We start from the raw sequence: 18,718 nt of genomic DNA on the forward strand, positions 1-18,718 counted from the left end.
TTGAGGCTTATATTTATCTACTAAACGTCTGATCTTATGCTGAACCTTTCTCATTAATGTCATCCTTCTCACATCATCCTGAAGGTGAAGGTGAGTCATTTAGCCTTTGTTACTCTTAAAAATTAATCTATACAAATACACAAAATGTGGTTAACTAGCATCCATGCTAATGGCATTGGGACATTAAAAACATTCTAAAAATATACTTAAAATTATTAATTTTTGTTATTAATTATGATCTATAATCATTGAAAATAAAAAAAAAAAGAATGAGTGAACCAATGTTCTTTGGGCAAACCCTTCTGCCATATGAGCCACACACACTCTGCCCCTGCCTGGTCAGCATTAGCTGGCTAGCCTGGGAAAGCAACTCTTAGCAACATTGCTATGCTAACAGGGTTTAAAGGGTGATTGTCAGAGGTATTGAACAATTCACATGGCTTGCTATGCACATAGCTAAGGTTGCTAGCTAGTGTTCTTTATAGTTGAATTTGTGTGGGAGTGGGACTGTGTCCATTTTGATGTGTGATTCAAAAAACAAGAAAAATGCAATGCTGTCATGAGAGTCTTGTGTAGTTGTGGCTGGTACAAATTGCCCTGCAGTTATCTGTCAGTTACTTCAGTTGACAAACTTTTAATACATATTTTTGTGTCTCAGTTCTGCACAGGTTTAATTTTTTCTGCATGGGAGCATCATCAGAAGTGTGCAACCACGCATGTGTTCAGCTAAGAGGGAACCTTGGAATGAACTTACTTTTCTTCTACTCATTAATCGAAGGAAATTCAGATGATGCAACTTCCTGTTGAAAATGTGACTTGGAATATTCCAAATTTCTTGGAATGTATTTAGGTGGCAGGGTTGAGTGAATGAATTAAAATGTTTTTCAGAATCTATAATGTATGACTCATGGAACAGCATATTTCAAGCATGAGGTGTTAAATGGATTCACGCTTTAATGCAAAATGCTTTGATTTTGCATCAATTAATTAATAAATACTTTAATTCATTTTTAAAGCATTTAAATGATGATATTTTAAGGTAAAGTGTAGTTACAGATTTGTTGTAATAAGGTTGTCATTTATTAATCTGAAAAAAAAAACTTTGCCTACACTTTTGCTGTAGACTTTTTGTTAGTGCTCTTGTGCATAAATAATTATGCAGTAAAAAAGCTGGCCGAGAAACATCTGAGCAACCAATTGCATAACTCCTTACAAGAAGGATGTGTGAAATGGGCTGTAATAACAAACATTACCTGATGTGCAGATAATAAAACTGATATTTTGCACTTTAACTTCTAGGTTTATTTTTCTTTAATAATGTGATGTAGTAGGCCTGCAACAACATAATGGCACGACTGTCTCTACATGCCAGAATAATTTAGTGTATCTCAGCTTCATTTGGCCTTATAATTAGAATCAGTTTCCTCCAGGTGTTGCTGCTTGGTCCATTGGGAATTGAAGACTATACACATGCAAAGGTCTATTGAAACCCTGCGGGCAGGCTGCTGGTCTGACCTGGGCGTTAGAGAGTCTATTATACGCCTCAAGCAGGTTATATTTAGAAATGGAGAAATGCACCTCTCAGTGGAATTGCACTTTGAGACGCTCTCATAGGCTTAATTTAACACGTAGGCAAATTCGCAGAGACGCGAAGCCACTGCACTGCAGCGTGCACTCAGCTGGAACCACAGGTGTTTAAGACCCAGCAGAAGATCAGAAATATGTGAAACCTGGTCCTCGAGTAACAGACAATAATATCAAATCAATTTAATTTTGAATCAAATGTAAAAAATGTTAAGGAATGAAAATAAATGACATTTGAAATGTAATTTAGTTTTAATAAAGCGAGAGAAAGCTCTTCTGCCCTCTGACCCTGGGGATCTCATCCGTGCAGAACCCTATAACAAGCGGTTTCCATTATAGAAATGATTCCAGGTAGAATGGCTTTAGGAAACTAGAACCACTATCACGTTTCAATGAGATCCTGATGCAAATCCTTTTAAATGTAGGTGGTTTAATGTGGAACAAATCTACACGATGAAATGAATTTCTGTAGAGGCTTATCTGGAGGCCAGGAAAGTGATCATTTTAGGTTCATTTAATGATTTTAGTAAAATAATTTTTAAATAATTGAAGATGTTTTAAAATAGAAGTTAACAAGTAACATGCTGATTCCCTAACAATTAATAATAATTAATTAAATTAAATGTCATTGATATTTTTTTTAATTTATGCACGTAGATGTATAAAAATAATTATAATATTTCATGTGTGTGTGCATTTGTGTGTGTGTGCTTGCGGGTGCATGGGCATGTTTCATATCTTGGTGGGGAACAAATACTCCCACAAAGATAGAAATGTCTGACAGTGTTGCCCTTGTGGGGACATTTGGCTGGTCCCTTTTTTCCTTTTTTTGACAAAACTGCAGCTTTTATTTAAAAAAAAAATAAATTAATAAAAAAATTTAAAAAAAAAAAATTAAAAAGCCAAAATGTTTCTTTTGGTTACTGAGGTTAAGGTTAGGGTTATGTTTAGCTGTAGCATAGCATTAAATAGCTGCCTTAATAATTATGTCAGTGGAAGGTCCTCACAAGAATACTAAGACAAACGTGTGTGTGTGTGTGTGTTTGGTGTGTGTGTGTGTGTGTTCGGTGTGTGCGGCCATCTTTGGTCTTATTCAATTGTGATGTAAAGCCAGCTTCCTTCTAGCTGTGATCCAAGAACCTCTGGAGTCCAGGACTGACCAGGGAGAGATGTGTGTGTATGTGTGTGTGTGTGTATGTGTTGGAGGGTATAACGGGGGGGCATGTTTCCTTATCTAAGGTCCGCAGGAGGTTTTTGAGTCCCTTATCAGCACTCACCATATTGTGTGAGTACATCCTCCTGTCCAGCAGAGAGCGGAAAACTGTTCCCTCTCTCCCTCCCTTCTCTCTCTCTCTCTCTGTCTGTGTCTCTCTCTCTCTGTCTGTCTCGCTCTCTCTCTCCCATCACTCTCACTGTCTCTCTCTCCCTTTTTCTGTAAAGTCCAATACATTCTCATCCAATGGAAACCAACTGGAGCACCATGTCTGCTGTGGGATTAGAAGGTAAGGGAAAGAAAGAGAAAGGAAAGAGTGAGGAACGGACAGAGCGAGAGAACAGTGACTGGAAGCTAAATCCATCACCTGCATTTACACAATAGGTTCTCAGTGACACACCAGAATACATAGAACCTTAACCAATTTCATGTTTCTTTTTGATTTGTACCTAGCCACTGATGTGACACCAGTCGTTCATTTTAGTATATTAGCACTCATTCCATTTTTGTTTTAAGGACAGGAAGGTGAACATACGAAAACTGAGAGAGAGAGAGAGAGAGAGAGAGAGTGAGACAGCAAGAGAGAGAGAGAGAGAGAGAGAGAGCGAGACTGCGAGAGACAGAGAGAGAGAGAGAGAAAGAGAGCGAGACTGCGAGAGAGAGAGAGAGAGAGAGAGAGAGAGAGAGAAAGTTAGTGAGGAGGGAATGGAAGGCGTGATGGAATAGGACATTGCGTTTATCGCCCAGAAAACAGGCGCTTGAGGACATGAGGGGACACACCAATAGTGGAGAGTCCAACGTGAGTGTGTGTGAAGGTGTGATCAACATTCTATCCACAAACATGGTAAGTACCTTAAGGAAGCTGTCAATGAGGCTATTAAGGAAGTTGACTTTATCGACATTGGTCTGTTGTTAGACAGCTATAGAACTGAACTATTTCATTTTTTATTAAATAAATTCATATTTTTACATGTGACAACCTAAAACCTTAAGTGGATGGTGCAGTGACCACATTTATCACGTAAATGGACAAGTACATGCTGAGTTGCCAGTTTATTAGGGACTACATAGTGTTCAAGGGAATGCAAGCTCTATAGATGTTTTTAAATCCAGATTAAAACACACTTTGTCACTTTAGTCATATAAGGTTCTATCTGACTTAAGAATAAACGGAAGATAGAAATTTCTAATACTAAGATCATGACTTATTCATAGTTTTTGGGCCTTTTATGTTGTTAAATATAGTTTTACTAAATATGTACTAAATATTTTATTTATGCACTTCAATATAATAATAATAATAATAATAATAATAATAATAATAATAATATAGACAGGCATTGGTAATACTAATTAGAAAAAAGTACTTGAGGTGTAGTAAACTACACACTCTTTTATACATTAAATCTTCATTAATTCATATATACAGGTTGAATCTATGCAATATTCAATCTCTATACGAATCCAGGCATGAAGGGTATTTAATTTCACTGTTAGTAGACTTTCAGTAATAAATACTTATTAACTCTGTATGTGTCAGGAGATTATTAAGTTATGATATTGTTAAATCGTGAGAATCTTTTATTACTTTATAGCTGCAGTCCTGAAAACAATCAGCATATTATAATGTAGTGTTGATACTGAAAATATCATCCCAAATTTAAAGAATTACATGAACAGATATAACCTAGGATAATCTTAGCATTAACATCAGCAGAGACTCTATAATTGATTAAATACCTGTAATGATTAATTTAGAGACTTAATTCTATGTAACAGCAAATAATTCTATAATAATTAGCAGTGAATTTAATGTTATGATGGTAAATAAATGCACCGGCATACAGATCCATTGCCTAATGTAAATGATTTGAATGTTTATAGTGTAAGTTCGAATATGACATCTTAAATCATGGTGACCTTCCTTACACACACATTTACAGTTTTATGCATAACTAAAAACCACATAATAATAAGGAATATATTTATAAGTTTAAACAGAAAGGGGAAACGCACTCAGTGAATGGAAGTAGGCATCTGAGAAAGACGACGAGGGAGGAAAAAGGGGAAGGATCTAGATTGCAAAAGCAAATCATGAATCATTCAAGGCCGGGCGAATTTATCTGTCACCAGTCCTCGCATATTTATTCTCTCCAAAACAGATGTCATCAGTAGCACATTGTTTTATTTTTCACTGGTGAAAAAAGTGAATAACTCACTTTTCCTTGATTTAAATGTGATGCCTTATTTTCACATTCATCATGGAATGTAGATTAGTACTAAATCGATCTTACTAATCAGCATATGTCCATATATATAATATAATACCAGCATATATCAGCATATGTAGCTTGCCTTGTCTCTTGATTTGTCAAAATATTAAAATAAGTTTGCAAATGATTTGACAAAATCGGGATCATACATGCAAAAATCTCCACTAGTACAAAATTTTGCTCTTGTTACACGACAAGAATTCGGAGGATTGATTAAGCATGCATGTAAGACCCAAATACTAATATACTATACTAATAATACTGTTATAGGGTGATATAACAAATAAACTGGATAAGTATTCATAAAGGATTATTTATGAAAGGATTATTACCATTTCAGTGTAAAAATATATATAGTGAATATAATAGATAACAAATTAATTAAAAATTAGACAAATGTGTACTGTGATGTTTATTTATTTATTGATGGCTTTAGATCCTGATCTTTCCCCATATAGAACCCTAACCCAAAAATTACACTGTGAAATATAGATATGAAATATTTGTATCAAATTAACGGCACTTCTGCTGTTTTATTACAATTGCAATTTACACAGATTCATGTTTACATATATGCAGATTCATATGTATACTCAAGCAGTCAAGACACTAATAGTTAGAAATGACAATTTTGGATAAATTGCATCTACTTCAACTGTAGTAATAAAAATCCCAAAATTGAACAATAATAAGTTTATTTCACTGGTTTTGTCTACTTTCGACCAAGGAATTGTCTGAATTTTAACAATTTATTTATTTCATGGTCTGAATTTGTGATATTTTGTATTCCTATATACATATTTATAGCTTATTATAGAGGAGTTGATCAAAATGTTGATAATTGCTGGACTTGTGATAGATTTTCAGTTTAATAAAAGTATGCAAATGTATGTATATTAAATTAAACAAAGCTGTATTTGCATAAAAATATTTATGAGAATATCAGCAATCCAGTGGCTAAGATTGATTGTGATAGTGTTTTTTAAAAAATTACCCTATTCAACTGTAATATAAATATAAAAATAACTATAGTAGTAGATAATGATCTACAATAATAAAACCACAGACGCATGTCTTCACTCCTGCAGGCCATGGACGCCAATTTAAGAACTACGGTCTCACATTTCTGCAACTTCTTTTGCATTTGTTTAGACCCTCTGAGTGGCGTTTGAACTGAAAATAAAACTAAATGCACCCTGGTGAGACTGACAACAAGGGATCAGCAGACTAAACATCGCAGATTCCCTGACTGAGGCATCTGATTGAGTATTCACAGGGAAGAATAAGCAAAGCTTCTGAAAGATGTCATCAACATGCACTGATCCACACAAGCCAAGACAAAAAGACGTTTAACACTTTAGAGTGTGTGATGGCAATGAACACACCTGAAGCCGAGAATTAGAGCTCTGTAGCTAGAGAGAGACAGAGAGAAGAAGACCATGATGGAGAAGTTGGAGCCCACTGTATCCCCCTCCCCTGCTCTGTCAATAACTGACCCCTTAACTCCTCCACACACTCACTCTCCGTGCACCAGCAGCCCTACAGCTAACGAGGCTAATGGCACAGAGAGTGGCGCGAGTACAAACCCCAGCAGTCCTGCTACATTGCAACTTACTGAGGCGGTCAATGTAGAGGAGAAAGTGACAGCAGCTAAACCTGCTACCTCACCCCCAAACACAAGCCTCCCTTCCGTTTCCACTTCCACATCCATGTCCAATTCCACTTCCACCATCGTCCTCTCCTCTCCTCCTTCTTCATCCCCTGCTCCACTGCCCCCTAACATCCCCGTGATCAGTCTGGCTCACAGTAAACCCCCTCTGCCCCCGATCCCGATACCTGCTGCTCAGCTCACCGCCCTCCACCCCATACCTACAGTGCCACACGGACCTGGGGAACTCCGACTGGCACAGCTAGCTGCCCTCTCTGGAGGTCCGACAGCCAGTGTGCCTCCACCTAGAGCTCTACTGCCTCACCAATACCTGCCTGGACACCCTTTACTCAACAGGTAAGAGCTCATAGTGCTATACTTTCAGATTATGTCTTATTTTATATGTCATAATATCACATGACCCAAATGTAGTCAGTCAGCCAAGACTGATATTTGGCTTCTTTAGTAAAGGAAGCATAAAGCTGTCATGGTTTGTACTGTGCAGACCTAATAATCACACGATGCTCAATCTAAAATCTATGGTTCCTGATGTTATAATCTATGGTTTGTTAAAAGTAATTAGAGGTGTGTAGTACACCATTAATAATTATGTGTCACAGAACAGTGATTGTGCATGCCTTTTTCTATGTTTGGTGAGTGTTTTGGAATTGCATGACTCCTGAATGCAGAAGAAAAACAGTAAAGAGAGTTACAGCATATCAGTTATCTTAGTTCTTGAATCTTTATTTTAATATAAAGGCTGTAATGTGTGTTATAACCTCAGTATTTACTTTTCTTGCACTTAGCTTACACTTATGTTATAATCTGTCATCAAAGAAGTCATTATAATATTCCAATTAAACACTATGGGCCAAATGTACATACATCATGGGTCACAGCACAAAGCACAACTTCTGTGGATTAATTAACATTCAGTTTTCACTTGGTTTTGGGAGGCAAGCAAAATCACGAGCAAAACTGGCCAACGCAAAATTCCGTAAACTGTAATCAGTCACACTTTCCATTTCTCCATTCTTTTTTTTTTTTGCACCGACTTTCCACTTTCCACTTTTTACAAGATCCTTCCACTTATTTGTAAGAGAAGGAGGAGCGCTTGAACATGAGTGTTTGCACATAAGATTTCACACAAGATTTTTCACACACAGAATAATTATGCTAAGAAACAGGCATAAACAGCCTAATAAATCTGGAGGCATTTTGTACAGGTACATAGTAAATAGCCAAATTGTAGAATAGAATAGAATAGAATAGTGCATTTTGTGCATTTTATCATGTGATTACAATGAAATTAGGTTTGCATAGTACATTGTTATAAAAATAGAGAATCTGTATTTCATAGAAATAATAGAATACTGTAAATAATAGGAAGAAATGTGCAATAAACAACTGTATGTATGAGTTATTAGCAGTCATACGTTATCAATCACATATTACAAAAATAGGCTTATGTTGAGACTAACATGTGTATACTAAAAATTATGAGTGCACATATTAGACACAATCATGGATACACAAAGGCTTTAAAATTCGTCTTATGAGCAGGTGAGAAAATGTTTATTGCTAGTAAGTCTTTAGCTAAAACAGCTGAGGGCATGATATTAGCTTGTAGCTTTTTCCCAGGTGTTTCATGTATGTATAGCATTATTATATCAGATTGTCATGCCAATAGTAGAGGATGTAAGCATATAACCATTTAAGCAATGCAGTGTCACATGATCAAATACCCATGAAGACCCTAAAAGAAGAATATTGCTATTGTGGACTGAATCAATGCTAAGGACTAAAATGAACATCGACTATGAACTAGCATTATTTAATTTGCTTAGTCCTAACCTACGCCTACTTTTCATCTGTTATAGTGCATTTAGGGTATCTGGAAGCATTTCTTTAACCATTTAGCACCTATGAAATTAAATAGAGGACTGCCGCTCACCAAAATTTACTCTTGTACTGATGCTGTGTGACAAAACCAAGGCAGTCTGCTTGCCTGTTACAATCAAGTTCAGTTCAAATTGACTTCAAATGTTATTGACGAAGCCTCATTTATTGACATCACCCGATAAACATGGCGGGAACAGATTAGACTGGTGTTGATCCAGCATTAGCTGTTTATAGAGGTGCCAAATTGGCTTTTCAGCATTCAGAATGATGTTCCCTTATCTTCGTGCTAAAAGTGTTTTCGGGAAATTAGGGGAAAAAAAACAGCGAACGATTACTACAACAGCAACCCATGACTTATTGCACAAGCATTTGTCTGTCTTCTTTTGTTCCCTTGCAGTGCCATGCTATCAACTTCTTTGTACTGCTGTTAGGTAAATACTGAAATTTTATTATACAATTTCTATATTGTGCAAGAGCAGTGTGCAAGCTGATTGAAAGACCATCGAGTCCAACCATATATACATACATGTATATGTGTGTGTGTATATATATATATATACACACACACACACACACACAAAACAAAAAAAAAGTACCACACTTACACTCACCATCCACTTTATAAGGAATACCTGTAGACCTGCACATTCATGTGGCATTAGCGCAATGTATAAAATCATGCAAATACAGTTAAAGAGCTTCAGTAAACATCAGAATGGGAAAAAATATGATTTCAGTGACTTCTTGGTGCCAGACGGGCTGGTTTGAGTATTTCAGAAACTGCTGATCTCCTGGGATTTTACACACAACAGGCTCTAGAGTTTCCACAGAATGGTGCACAAAACAAAAAACGTCCATTGAGCAGAAACACCTTGTTGATGAGAGAGATGAGAGGAGCTGACAGGAAGGCTAATGATGACTCAAATAAGCACCCTTTACAACCGTGGTGAGCAGATAAGCATCACAAAAGCTATGCAACAACTTGATCAAAGCATGACATTTACTATGTGAAGAAATCACACTTAGCTAGCAATATTTTCTCCTTACACAACATGATATAAAAAAAATAATAGGCAGAAAACCCCAATTTTTCTTCTGTCAGTGACATCTGATAGGTTTCCCAGCCTTCAGAAATGACAACTATATGTAGATGTAGTAAAAATTAAGCATACTTCAAAAAGTTATATGTGTATATATATATATATATATATATATATACACACGAACAAGTGCTACATAAAGTGCGTCTGAAGCATCTGAAGATTTTTAACTCTTGGACATTTGCATGTTTGGGCAAACTTATGAATATATGATCTCTATAGTCTCAGTTACTAGTCATAATAAGGCCAAGTTCCTCAAAACACTTCAAGGAAAACAGATATGTAGAAAAGGTTTAAATTTAACAAGCAGCCTGAATTTCGCAAACTGGTGCATGGTCCTTTGTCTGGAACGGGTAAAGATCTACATCGACTCTCAATCATTCACTGTACAGGTGTAATGAAGTCAGGTCCTGACTGGTCACATCATCTCAATCAAAACACAGGAACTCACACAGGAACTCATCCAACCCCAGATAATTGCTTTTTATGGATTTCTTTCCCCTCCATGAAATGGTGGTTGAACCTATGTAATCAGCCTGTTTTTTGTTTCTTGGGAGCAGATTAGAAGATTACAAATGTCCACATTAATGACAATCTTTAAAATATGGTTGGGTTTCAAATAAAATGTGCCTTTTTTGTTTTGTTAATTTAATCTGTCTTGTCTTTCTGTCTTGCAGCTCTTTTCTTAGTCCCTCCAGTAGTTATGGTTTCTTCAGCAACAACCGTGTTAAGAGAAGACCATCATCCCACTTTGAGTTGGATCTCACTGACTGTAAGTTAAAACATTGCACTGGCCTCTCTAGGGTCTGGGGAACACCAGGGGTCCGTGAAGCATAACCAAGGGGTCAACTATGATTTTTTTCAAATTTTGTTACAGTGTTGAGAAACACCACTATTATGGTTATAAATAACTGCATTACTTACATTACAGTTCCATTTACAACTGCTCTCTAAGGAGAATCTGAATCAGTTCTATGGGTGGAAAGTTCAGATATGTTTTTAATTAACCTTCCACAGAACCCATTTTTAACTCTCTGGCTCCAATAAATAGTCAAAAAGTATTGTACATCTTTAAATAATGTGTGTAATTTTTGAACCAGATTGTAAAATACATCTGTAATGACAGGGTCCGTAAATGTTTTTTTCCTTGATTGTAAAAAAGTTTGAGAACCCCGGCTCTAATCAACTTTAATGTTCATGTTGTCGTTAATGGATGAGATTAAAGTGACAGTTGGACTTGGTGAAAATAGAAATAAGATATCCAATGGAAAGAATGAAAGTCCAAAGAAATACCTTACGCTCATTAGAATTCATACAAAATTTTGCCATGATATTAAATGAATATTTAATGCACAGTGTCAGGGTGGTGGTTTTAGTCTTGGTCCAAGCTGATTCTTAGGTATAAAATTTGATTCGGTTCCACCACCAGAATGCTGCCTCATTTGGAACCGGCATCTTTCAGTTCTGTGGCACATCACACACTTAGAAGTGGTGTTATTTTGTCACCATGAAATTGACACTTGAGCAACTTAAGTGTTTTTTTTATAACCGCTATTAAAATGACAATATGTGAGTTTGAAAGATAGTTGATAAACACTTTTGAATCAGTGGTCTGAAGAAGGAAGTGTTAACTTTGATGAGTCTCAAAGTCTGAAAGTCAGCTTGTACAATCAATCATCCATCACATTTTTGTTTTTGCTCTGTCCATTACTGACACATGTAATTACGTAAGGGTTCAGAGCTTAAACTCGTAGAAACATAGCTCAGTTCTTAAAAAGGTTTACTGTTTCACTGAATCAGCACTGGCTTCAGCACCAACACTGTTTCAGTGGAAAATCAGTGGAATGGTACTTCCCTCCACTTGTACAGTTTCACAATCACTCTGCTTACCACTGTTGGCTGAAGTACGTAGTCTGTATGCACTGACAGCAGGTTAAGATATTAAATGGAAGGCTAAAATCTAATATCTAATATTAGAGTTATTGGAACTATTAGAGTTGAGCAATGCATGAAATCACAAGCTCAAATTGATGGCACAATAAGAATGATGTGGGGCAAACTATTATTGATGTCAAAAAATGAAACCTTCTGTCTATTCATGTCTTTTTTATCTTTGAACGATAGCTCGTTTAGACTGGCAGTTCCTGGCTGCATGTGTGTCATGGTTTTGATCATGTTTTGATTATGGTTTGATCATCACACAACTACACTGTATGTCATGTTTCTGTGGATTATGTATACCATGTATACCATAGCTGTTCACTGCTGTTATGTGACATGTGTTTGTGGTTCTCTATCAGGTCCTCCTCAGAAGCTGGCCAGGCGTGTTTTCACGAACAGCCGTGAACGCTGGCGTCAGCAGAATGTGAATGGTGCTTTCTCAGAGCTCCGAAAGCTGATCCCCACACACCCACCAGACAAGAAGCTGAGCAAGAATGAGATCCTGCGGCTTGCTATGAAGTACATCAACTTTCTGGTGAAGCTGTTGAATGACCAGGCCAACGACAGCACCGCATGCAGCCTAACGGACAGCACTGAGGAGGACAAGAGCAAGATGAAAGGCGCAAACGAAACGATGGGCAATGGCGACAGAGACTGCAGTCATGTCCTGCACCCAGCATGTTCCTCAGACAGCACCTTGCCGTCTCAGATCACACCGCCACATCCTGCAGTTCGCCTGGCGTTAGTCACTTCCCACCGTAACAGAGACTCCACTGATTCAGTCATCGCTTTGACCATGTCACCTGGCTCCAGTTGCTATGGCGACACGGATAGTGAGGAGACTTTAGGCTCACAGAATTCAGGGATTCTTAAGACGAGTGTTAGTGAAGGGATGGTGGAAAAAATGAAGGAACAGATACAGACTGTTATGGCAGGCGGGTACCACCGGTGACATCACCTGTGACATCATTTTCAAACACTGGAGAACAAACTGACAAAAAGAGGAACAACTGGTCAAAATATATATAGTGCCATATGTGTATGTGTGTGTGGTTTTTTTTTTTTTTTTTTTTTTTTTTTTTTTTTTTTTGCGGAATTGTTCTATTATTATTATTACTATTATTATTATTATTATGTATGAATTTAGATGTTGGTTACTTCCCTCCATAACAGTGTTTAAATTGAGACATTTTAATATTTTAATTGTTTTATTGTGTGCAGATTAATTATTAGCATCTGAGAGGTAATCATGTTTGACTCACACACACTGTCGTTGTAATATTGTGGCACTTTGAAGTTCTCTATATGGGTTCCCTTTAAGGAAAAATAAACATGCTCTGTATTTCGAGACCTTTCTACTATCGTGTTTCACAGACAGCATGAACAAATAGAAATTATGTGAAGAATCTGAAGAACTTTTTTTTTTTTTAATTGGTGAAATTATATAGATTTCTAATCAGGCTTGTAAAAATCTTTGGAAGGTCTACATCAAGCTTAGATAGCAAAGGGGTGAAGATTTAGTGCATTTACCACTTCCGAGGCACCAAAACCTTCAGTCACTTTTGACCAGAAGTCAAAGTCTTGGTTGAAATTGAGCCATTTCCAAAATGCCTACCTAACCCTAACCCAACCTCCTCATCACCAGATTTAAAACCAATATTTAGTGCTGATAATAATAAAGCTAATAAACATAGAAAGCTAGGCTAGGTAGTTAACTGATACTGATACTACCTAGGACTGGCATTGTTATGGCTACCCCCAACACTTTTTCTGTAAAAATAAAACCCCAAGTGTGAAACCACCCTTAAAAATTCCACTCTCCTGGCATAAGTTACAAGTGAGTTTATCATGTCATAAGTGTGATTCATACACTATGTTTAAATGCAAGGGAATTTCCCAGCATTCAGTATCTCAGAAATACCTAAGAAGACTAGTTAGCACCCACAAGCTATCATTCACTAAAAAAATTAGCATCTGGAGTGAGGAATCTTTATAGCACCAATTGGAAATCCATTATTCTTAAAAAGAGAGGCAAGAAACTCCAGGAACACAAGACATGTGGGAAATTCCTGGTATGATGATTGGTTCTTTTTCTGGTATTTCATGGTATTTGCTTACAAGTTCAAATTTGTAAAGAAGGAATTACAATGCACCAACAGCAAAAAGGAATTATTCGGTTAGAAAAGGTGTTGAAATAGTTTTTTTAACAACTGTCTTGTTAAAAGGATTGCTTTTAGGCTTTAGTCAGATCATAACAATGCAGAAGTACTATTTCCTGTGAATAATGAATCCTTTCTATTTCCCTTAGTAAATCTTGCAACATATTTATGACAGTTTTGAAATTTTTGCATCACATTTCAGGAGTGTGAGGACCAAAGTAACATGCTCTATATTTGAAGTTAGCTTCTTGCTTAATTGGACTTTGTTCTGAAGGGCTAAACTAGCTAATATCTACCATAAAATAATGCTAATAGCTGATGATATAAGATGAGAGTTCCATGGAATAAAAATGATGAGTAATTTTAAGACTCGGTTAGGTTGGGGATGCAGAGCTGAAAGTGAACAGGTGCATTACGTCAAGATTCATTTTCTGGAAATTTCCACTGCAACCAGAACAAGTAAAAGAAATCAACTGCAACAGCAAGAAAGTTTTTGGCCACATTTAACTTCATTAATAACTTAGTTGAAATTATATTTCTGCATTGTCTAAACATGGTTTAGGCATGTTTATGTGTAGTTTGGCTTGATAGCATGACGTTAGCCTGCTGACAAAAAATGCTAGCTAAGATTATCTGAGCAGAAAATATGGCCGAAGCTATCTTCTTGTAATAAATACGACAAATTAGTTTTGTATGACAATCTAGATTAAATTCAGACACAATTACAGTATATTTAGAGTTAACATTAAGTTACCTAATTTTTTTTTTTGGCTGCTACCTAAGTATTAATGTTACTTTTAGCTAGTTAAAAATTACCTTGTGTTTTCTCTGTAACATTATCTTTATCTCAACTCTGTAACGTTATCATTATCAACTAGTACTGGAGTCTACAGCCCCGAAATGTAATCATTTTTACCCGCAGGTTGGGTTAAAAAAATAAATAAATAAAAAATAAAAAATCGTAACCCAACCTTGCACAGTTAACACAACCCATGGATTATTCCATTTTTTTCTTTGCTATATTTGTACTATTTTTAGAGTATGCAAATTTCTTTATACATATTTTAGGTTTATGGAGGAATTTAGGTTACTACCTTTAACTTCGGGGTTATTGTTTAGGCATTCTTATTTTAGGCCAAAGGTCATAGGCCATCCAAGATGGCTGCCTGTCTAGATCTATGTACATGGTAAGTTTTTAATCTTCAAAATATCTCTTAAGTGGATAACAATCGACCTTCATTTCTTGATATTTTCATTATTTCATAGTCTTTTAACTTTTTTGCTACTATTATTTAAAATTCTGAGGTGAGTTATTTTAGTTATAGTTATTTTTGTGTCACAACTAAGAGAATGGGAGCAATTTTGTTGCTTTCTGACCTCTGGTAAGATTGACTCTTTAAGATTGTAAGATTTTTCTTTGTAGCACTTGTAATCCATGATTGTGGAAGCCTAGCTCATATCTTTATTAGTGATGGGTCTTGGGAGTTTAGGGTGTTAAAGTTTAACAATAATATATTTATTAGAGGTGGAAAAAACAGTGAGGCAGATGGTAAAGGAAGCAGGCTAAATTGTTTCAGGCTAGATGAAGCCAGTTCTACAGTCACGTGCACAAGACTACTTTGAAGATGTCTGTCTTTTTTTTTTTTTAAATAAATGTTAACACTTTGCTAACACTTCACATCGTAATCACACTCCAGCTCCCAAACAAATTCCTCCAGCAGTTATTTTTATTGACCTGAAGAGCTAATTAAATTTTGAATAAAATCCTTGCACTGTGGCAGAGTAAGGTAGTCGTGTACAGCGTTGTACGGAAGAGTGCTTTCGGAGCCGTGGGTTGCACATCACTATCCACTCCCACTCAGCTAGTTTAGAATCAGATCAGCGATGCAAAGCAGCTCAAAGAGGTGATGAACCAGATGCATTTTCAGACTGTACTGAAGCAGGAGTTGAAGATGGCAGAAAAACCTGCCATCCATCAGTAAGCTATAAGGAGCTTCTGTGTTATTAATTGAGATGTGTGTTATTTATTTATTCATTCATTCATTCATTCATTTAGCTAGCTGCTCAAATAAAACAGCCAAAAAGTAGTGATGTCCTGAAATGGAAAAGATGACTATTTTTAAATAAGTAGTCATGCAACCAGGGGGCATGGTGGCTCAGTGGTTAGTGCTGTTGCCTTGCACCTTGGTGGTTGGGGGTTTGAGTCCCATCTTTGTCCTGTGTGTGCCAATTTTGCATGTTTTCCCCATTCTTCTCTCCAGGTACTCTGGTTTCCTTTCCCAGTCAAAAGACATGCATTGTAGGCTGATTGGCATTTTCAAATTGTCTGTTGTGTGTGCGTGTGTGATTATGCCCTGTGGTAGCTGGCCCCCTGTCCAGGGTGCCTGTCTTTCCCCCGAGTTCCCTGGGATAGGCTCCAGGCTCCCTGTGACCCTGTGTGGGATAAGCGGTGTAGAAAATGGGTGGATGGATGGATAGTCATGCAACCCCTAATATGGTTAATGGTGTAGTATAAAATCATACAAGTATATTGTCACACCCCTAATTCATCTTTCTCAAAGCAAGCAGCATGCATGCTATTGTGTTTGGCAGATGAGATACGGGCGTTGAGTGACTAGTTGAAAGATTTATTGCTGTAAACTGCCAAACTTAAAAAAACAACAGGGAAATTAGCAACCTGAGAGTGAAAGATGAGTAGGAGGAAATCACTAGACGGCGTCCTGGAACCGGACATAGTTTATCCATGACAGTGCTGTGAGAATCGGACACGACTGGGAAAAAAAAAAACAGTTTTTGAGGCTGTGGTTTTTTCACATGGCTGCTAGGAGTCACGGTTGTGGTCAGGTACCCTGGGAGGTCAGCAAAAGTTACACAACTATACTGGTGACTGTACTAGTGTTCCTTACTGCCCTTTCTTCTCCTCTATCAGGTGTCCAGGAAGCGGTGTTCAGTTGGTGCTGTCTCATCAGCAGCCAGCCCACTTCCTGACACAGATCATGGGAAGGAGCTTACGGAAAAAAAAATTAAAAATGAAAATCACCACCAAGCGGTTTCTCTGACAACACACACCACATCCCACAAGGAAAGGAAGCTTGCATAAGTGTGTAACATAGGCCGCAAGAGAGCCACAGCCTCTGTTTCTCATCCTGAGTATCATTTTAGATGGGATGTTATCATTTTAGCTCAGTTGTTAGGTAAGCATCATGGACAGCGTGTAACCCTCCATCTCTAGACTCTGATATGAGAAGCCCTAGGGGGGCTGTAGTGGGGGCGGCAGAGTGGTCTGTACCGCAGAGATAAACCTCCCTGCTGGTGCCCTCTGTGCCCTGGAGCAAAGCATTATGGGCACCACACCCTCGTTGCTGGCACAGTGCTGGGCCACCTGCTACATTTCATCATTCCTGCTGTGGTTACCGCAGTTACGACATCCCTGATGACACGGAGCACTTCCTCTGGCCAGGGTCACATGCCACAAAGAGCCACACACACACACACACACACACACACACAAACATAGCGCTACATTGGAAAAACACAGTCAAACAGAGCTGGAAAACAGGGTCAAAAGGTCAGCTGTTTGTGTTTAATACGTTGCATCCCAAACAACATAAATGATATAAAATGCATATGGTACATGTTCAGCAGTCCTATATTCAGTGTATCTGAAGATATATTTAAAGCAAAATCGACCACTGAATCTGATATGACTTAGAGCTGTTTAAGTACAAAAATGCAATACATTGTAAAGGCAGGAATCTCTAATCTCTGGAGACTTGAGTGCAAAATTGTTTGTGGCTATTGCTGTCCTAAAGCTACCATAGCAATTGTAGTCCTAAGCCATCATTGCATAACTGTTCATATGTGGTACAAAGCCATCTTCATGGTTTTTAAGTGGTACCATCCTCAGTATTCTCAATGATCTTTAGGTTGTCCATGTGGGGACATCCTCAGCAGCAGCAAGTGATTTCCAATTGATGAGAACTCCAACCAGAAGGGTTAGGGTTAGGGTTCAGGATGGATCAGTCAGGTCTGGAGAGGGGAAGGGGTCAGGATCACTGGTATCTCAGGAGAAGCATGTGTAGCTCGACAGAGACAGGAAGAGAGGGGGACCATTATGTTAACCATTATGTATCATCATGTTGGTCCATTTTTGGTTAACAGTTTCCTACATTACCCACAATGCTGTCATCTCATAAATTCCCTTGGCCTTGACTGAAAATCGATGGTATATTTTAACATAGATCTCAAGTAGAAAATCAAGCTAAATATCAGTACCAAGAAAACCATCTTGTGGGCAAATAAATATACACAAATATGAATTATTGAAGTTTATGATAAAATTATGTAGATTAAGATGATGTCTCCTTAGCATCATATAGTATTTGCTTAAGCAAGCAACACAGTTTTCCACTGTCAACTAACACACTGTAGCGCTACTGCTGATAGTCTTTCTGTCTGTGGCAGTATAATATTATGGGCTTATTAATAATTAGATGGATTTAAATACTAACTTTTGCCTTTAGTGTTTATTTTTCATAATAATTTTAATAAAGTAGAGAGAATCATAATGCATCTCAAATACAACAGGATTCAGTGGTGTGCAAGTAGTTTAGACTTACTCAGGAAAAAAAAACAACAAAAGTAAGGTTCAGAGTTTCAAGTGATCATAGGGCACAATTTCAAGAGTTTCAAGTGAACATAGGGCACAATTTCCAATCTCTCCCCAAATTCTTTCTTAAAATAGTAAGCACAAAGATATGAACTAGCTGCTTTGTTTGATGTTGATAGGAGCCCATGTTATAACTAACTGGTTTATAATTATTCACAGGTGATTGTTAGTCAAAAGGTTTGTGCAGTACAACGCATGGCACTTTAAAGGATAGTTATCAAGCATTTAC

General features: G+C 37.2%; 1 protein-coding gene across 2 annotated transcripts; it reads left to right on the plus strand.

The window, feature by feature from the left end:
- The first annotated feature begins 2,925 nt into the window (after positions 1–2,925).
- On the plus strand, positions 2,926–13,009 carry lyl1 (LYL1 basic helix-loop-helix family member). Of its 2 annotated transcripts, none has more exons than XM_026933268.3 (4): positions 2,926–3,641; positions 6,159–7,075; positions 10,398–10,492; positions 12,021–13,009. In XM_026933268.3, the coding sequence occupies exons 2-4, from the start codon at positions 6,510–6,512 to the stop codon at positions 12,611–12,613; spliced, it is 1,254 nt and encodes a 417-aa protein (XP_026789069.1). In that variant the 5' UTR covers positions 2,926–3,641; positions 6,159–6,509; the 3' UTR covers positions 12,614–13,009. The 2 variants fall into 2 exon arrangements, with proteins under 2 accessions (XP_026789069.1, XP_026789068.1); XM_026933267.3 differs by having other exon boundaries at positions 6,223–7,075.
- The last annotated feature ends 5,709 nt before the right edge of the window (positions 13,010–18,718 follow it).

This window comes from Pangasianodon hypophthalmus, chromosome 2 (genome assembly GCF_027358585.1).
Source record: "Pangasianodon hypophthalmus isolate fPanHyp1 chromosome 2, fPanHyp1.pri, whole genome shotgun sequence".
Taxonomy (NCBI): Eukaryota; Metazoa; Chordata; class Actinopteri; order Siluriformes; family Pangasiidae; genus Pangasianodon; species Pangasianodon hypophthalmus.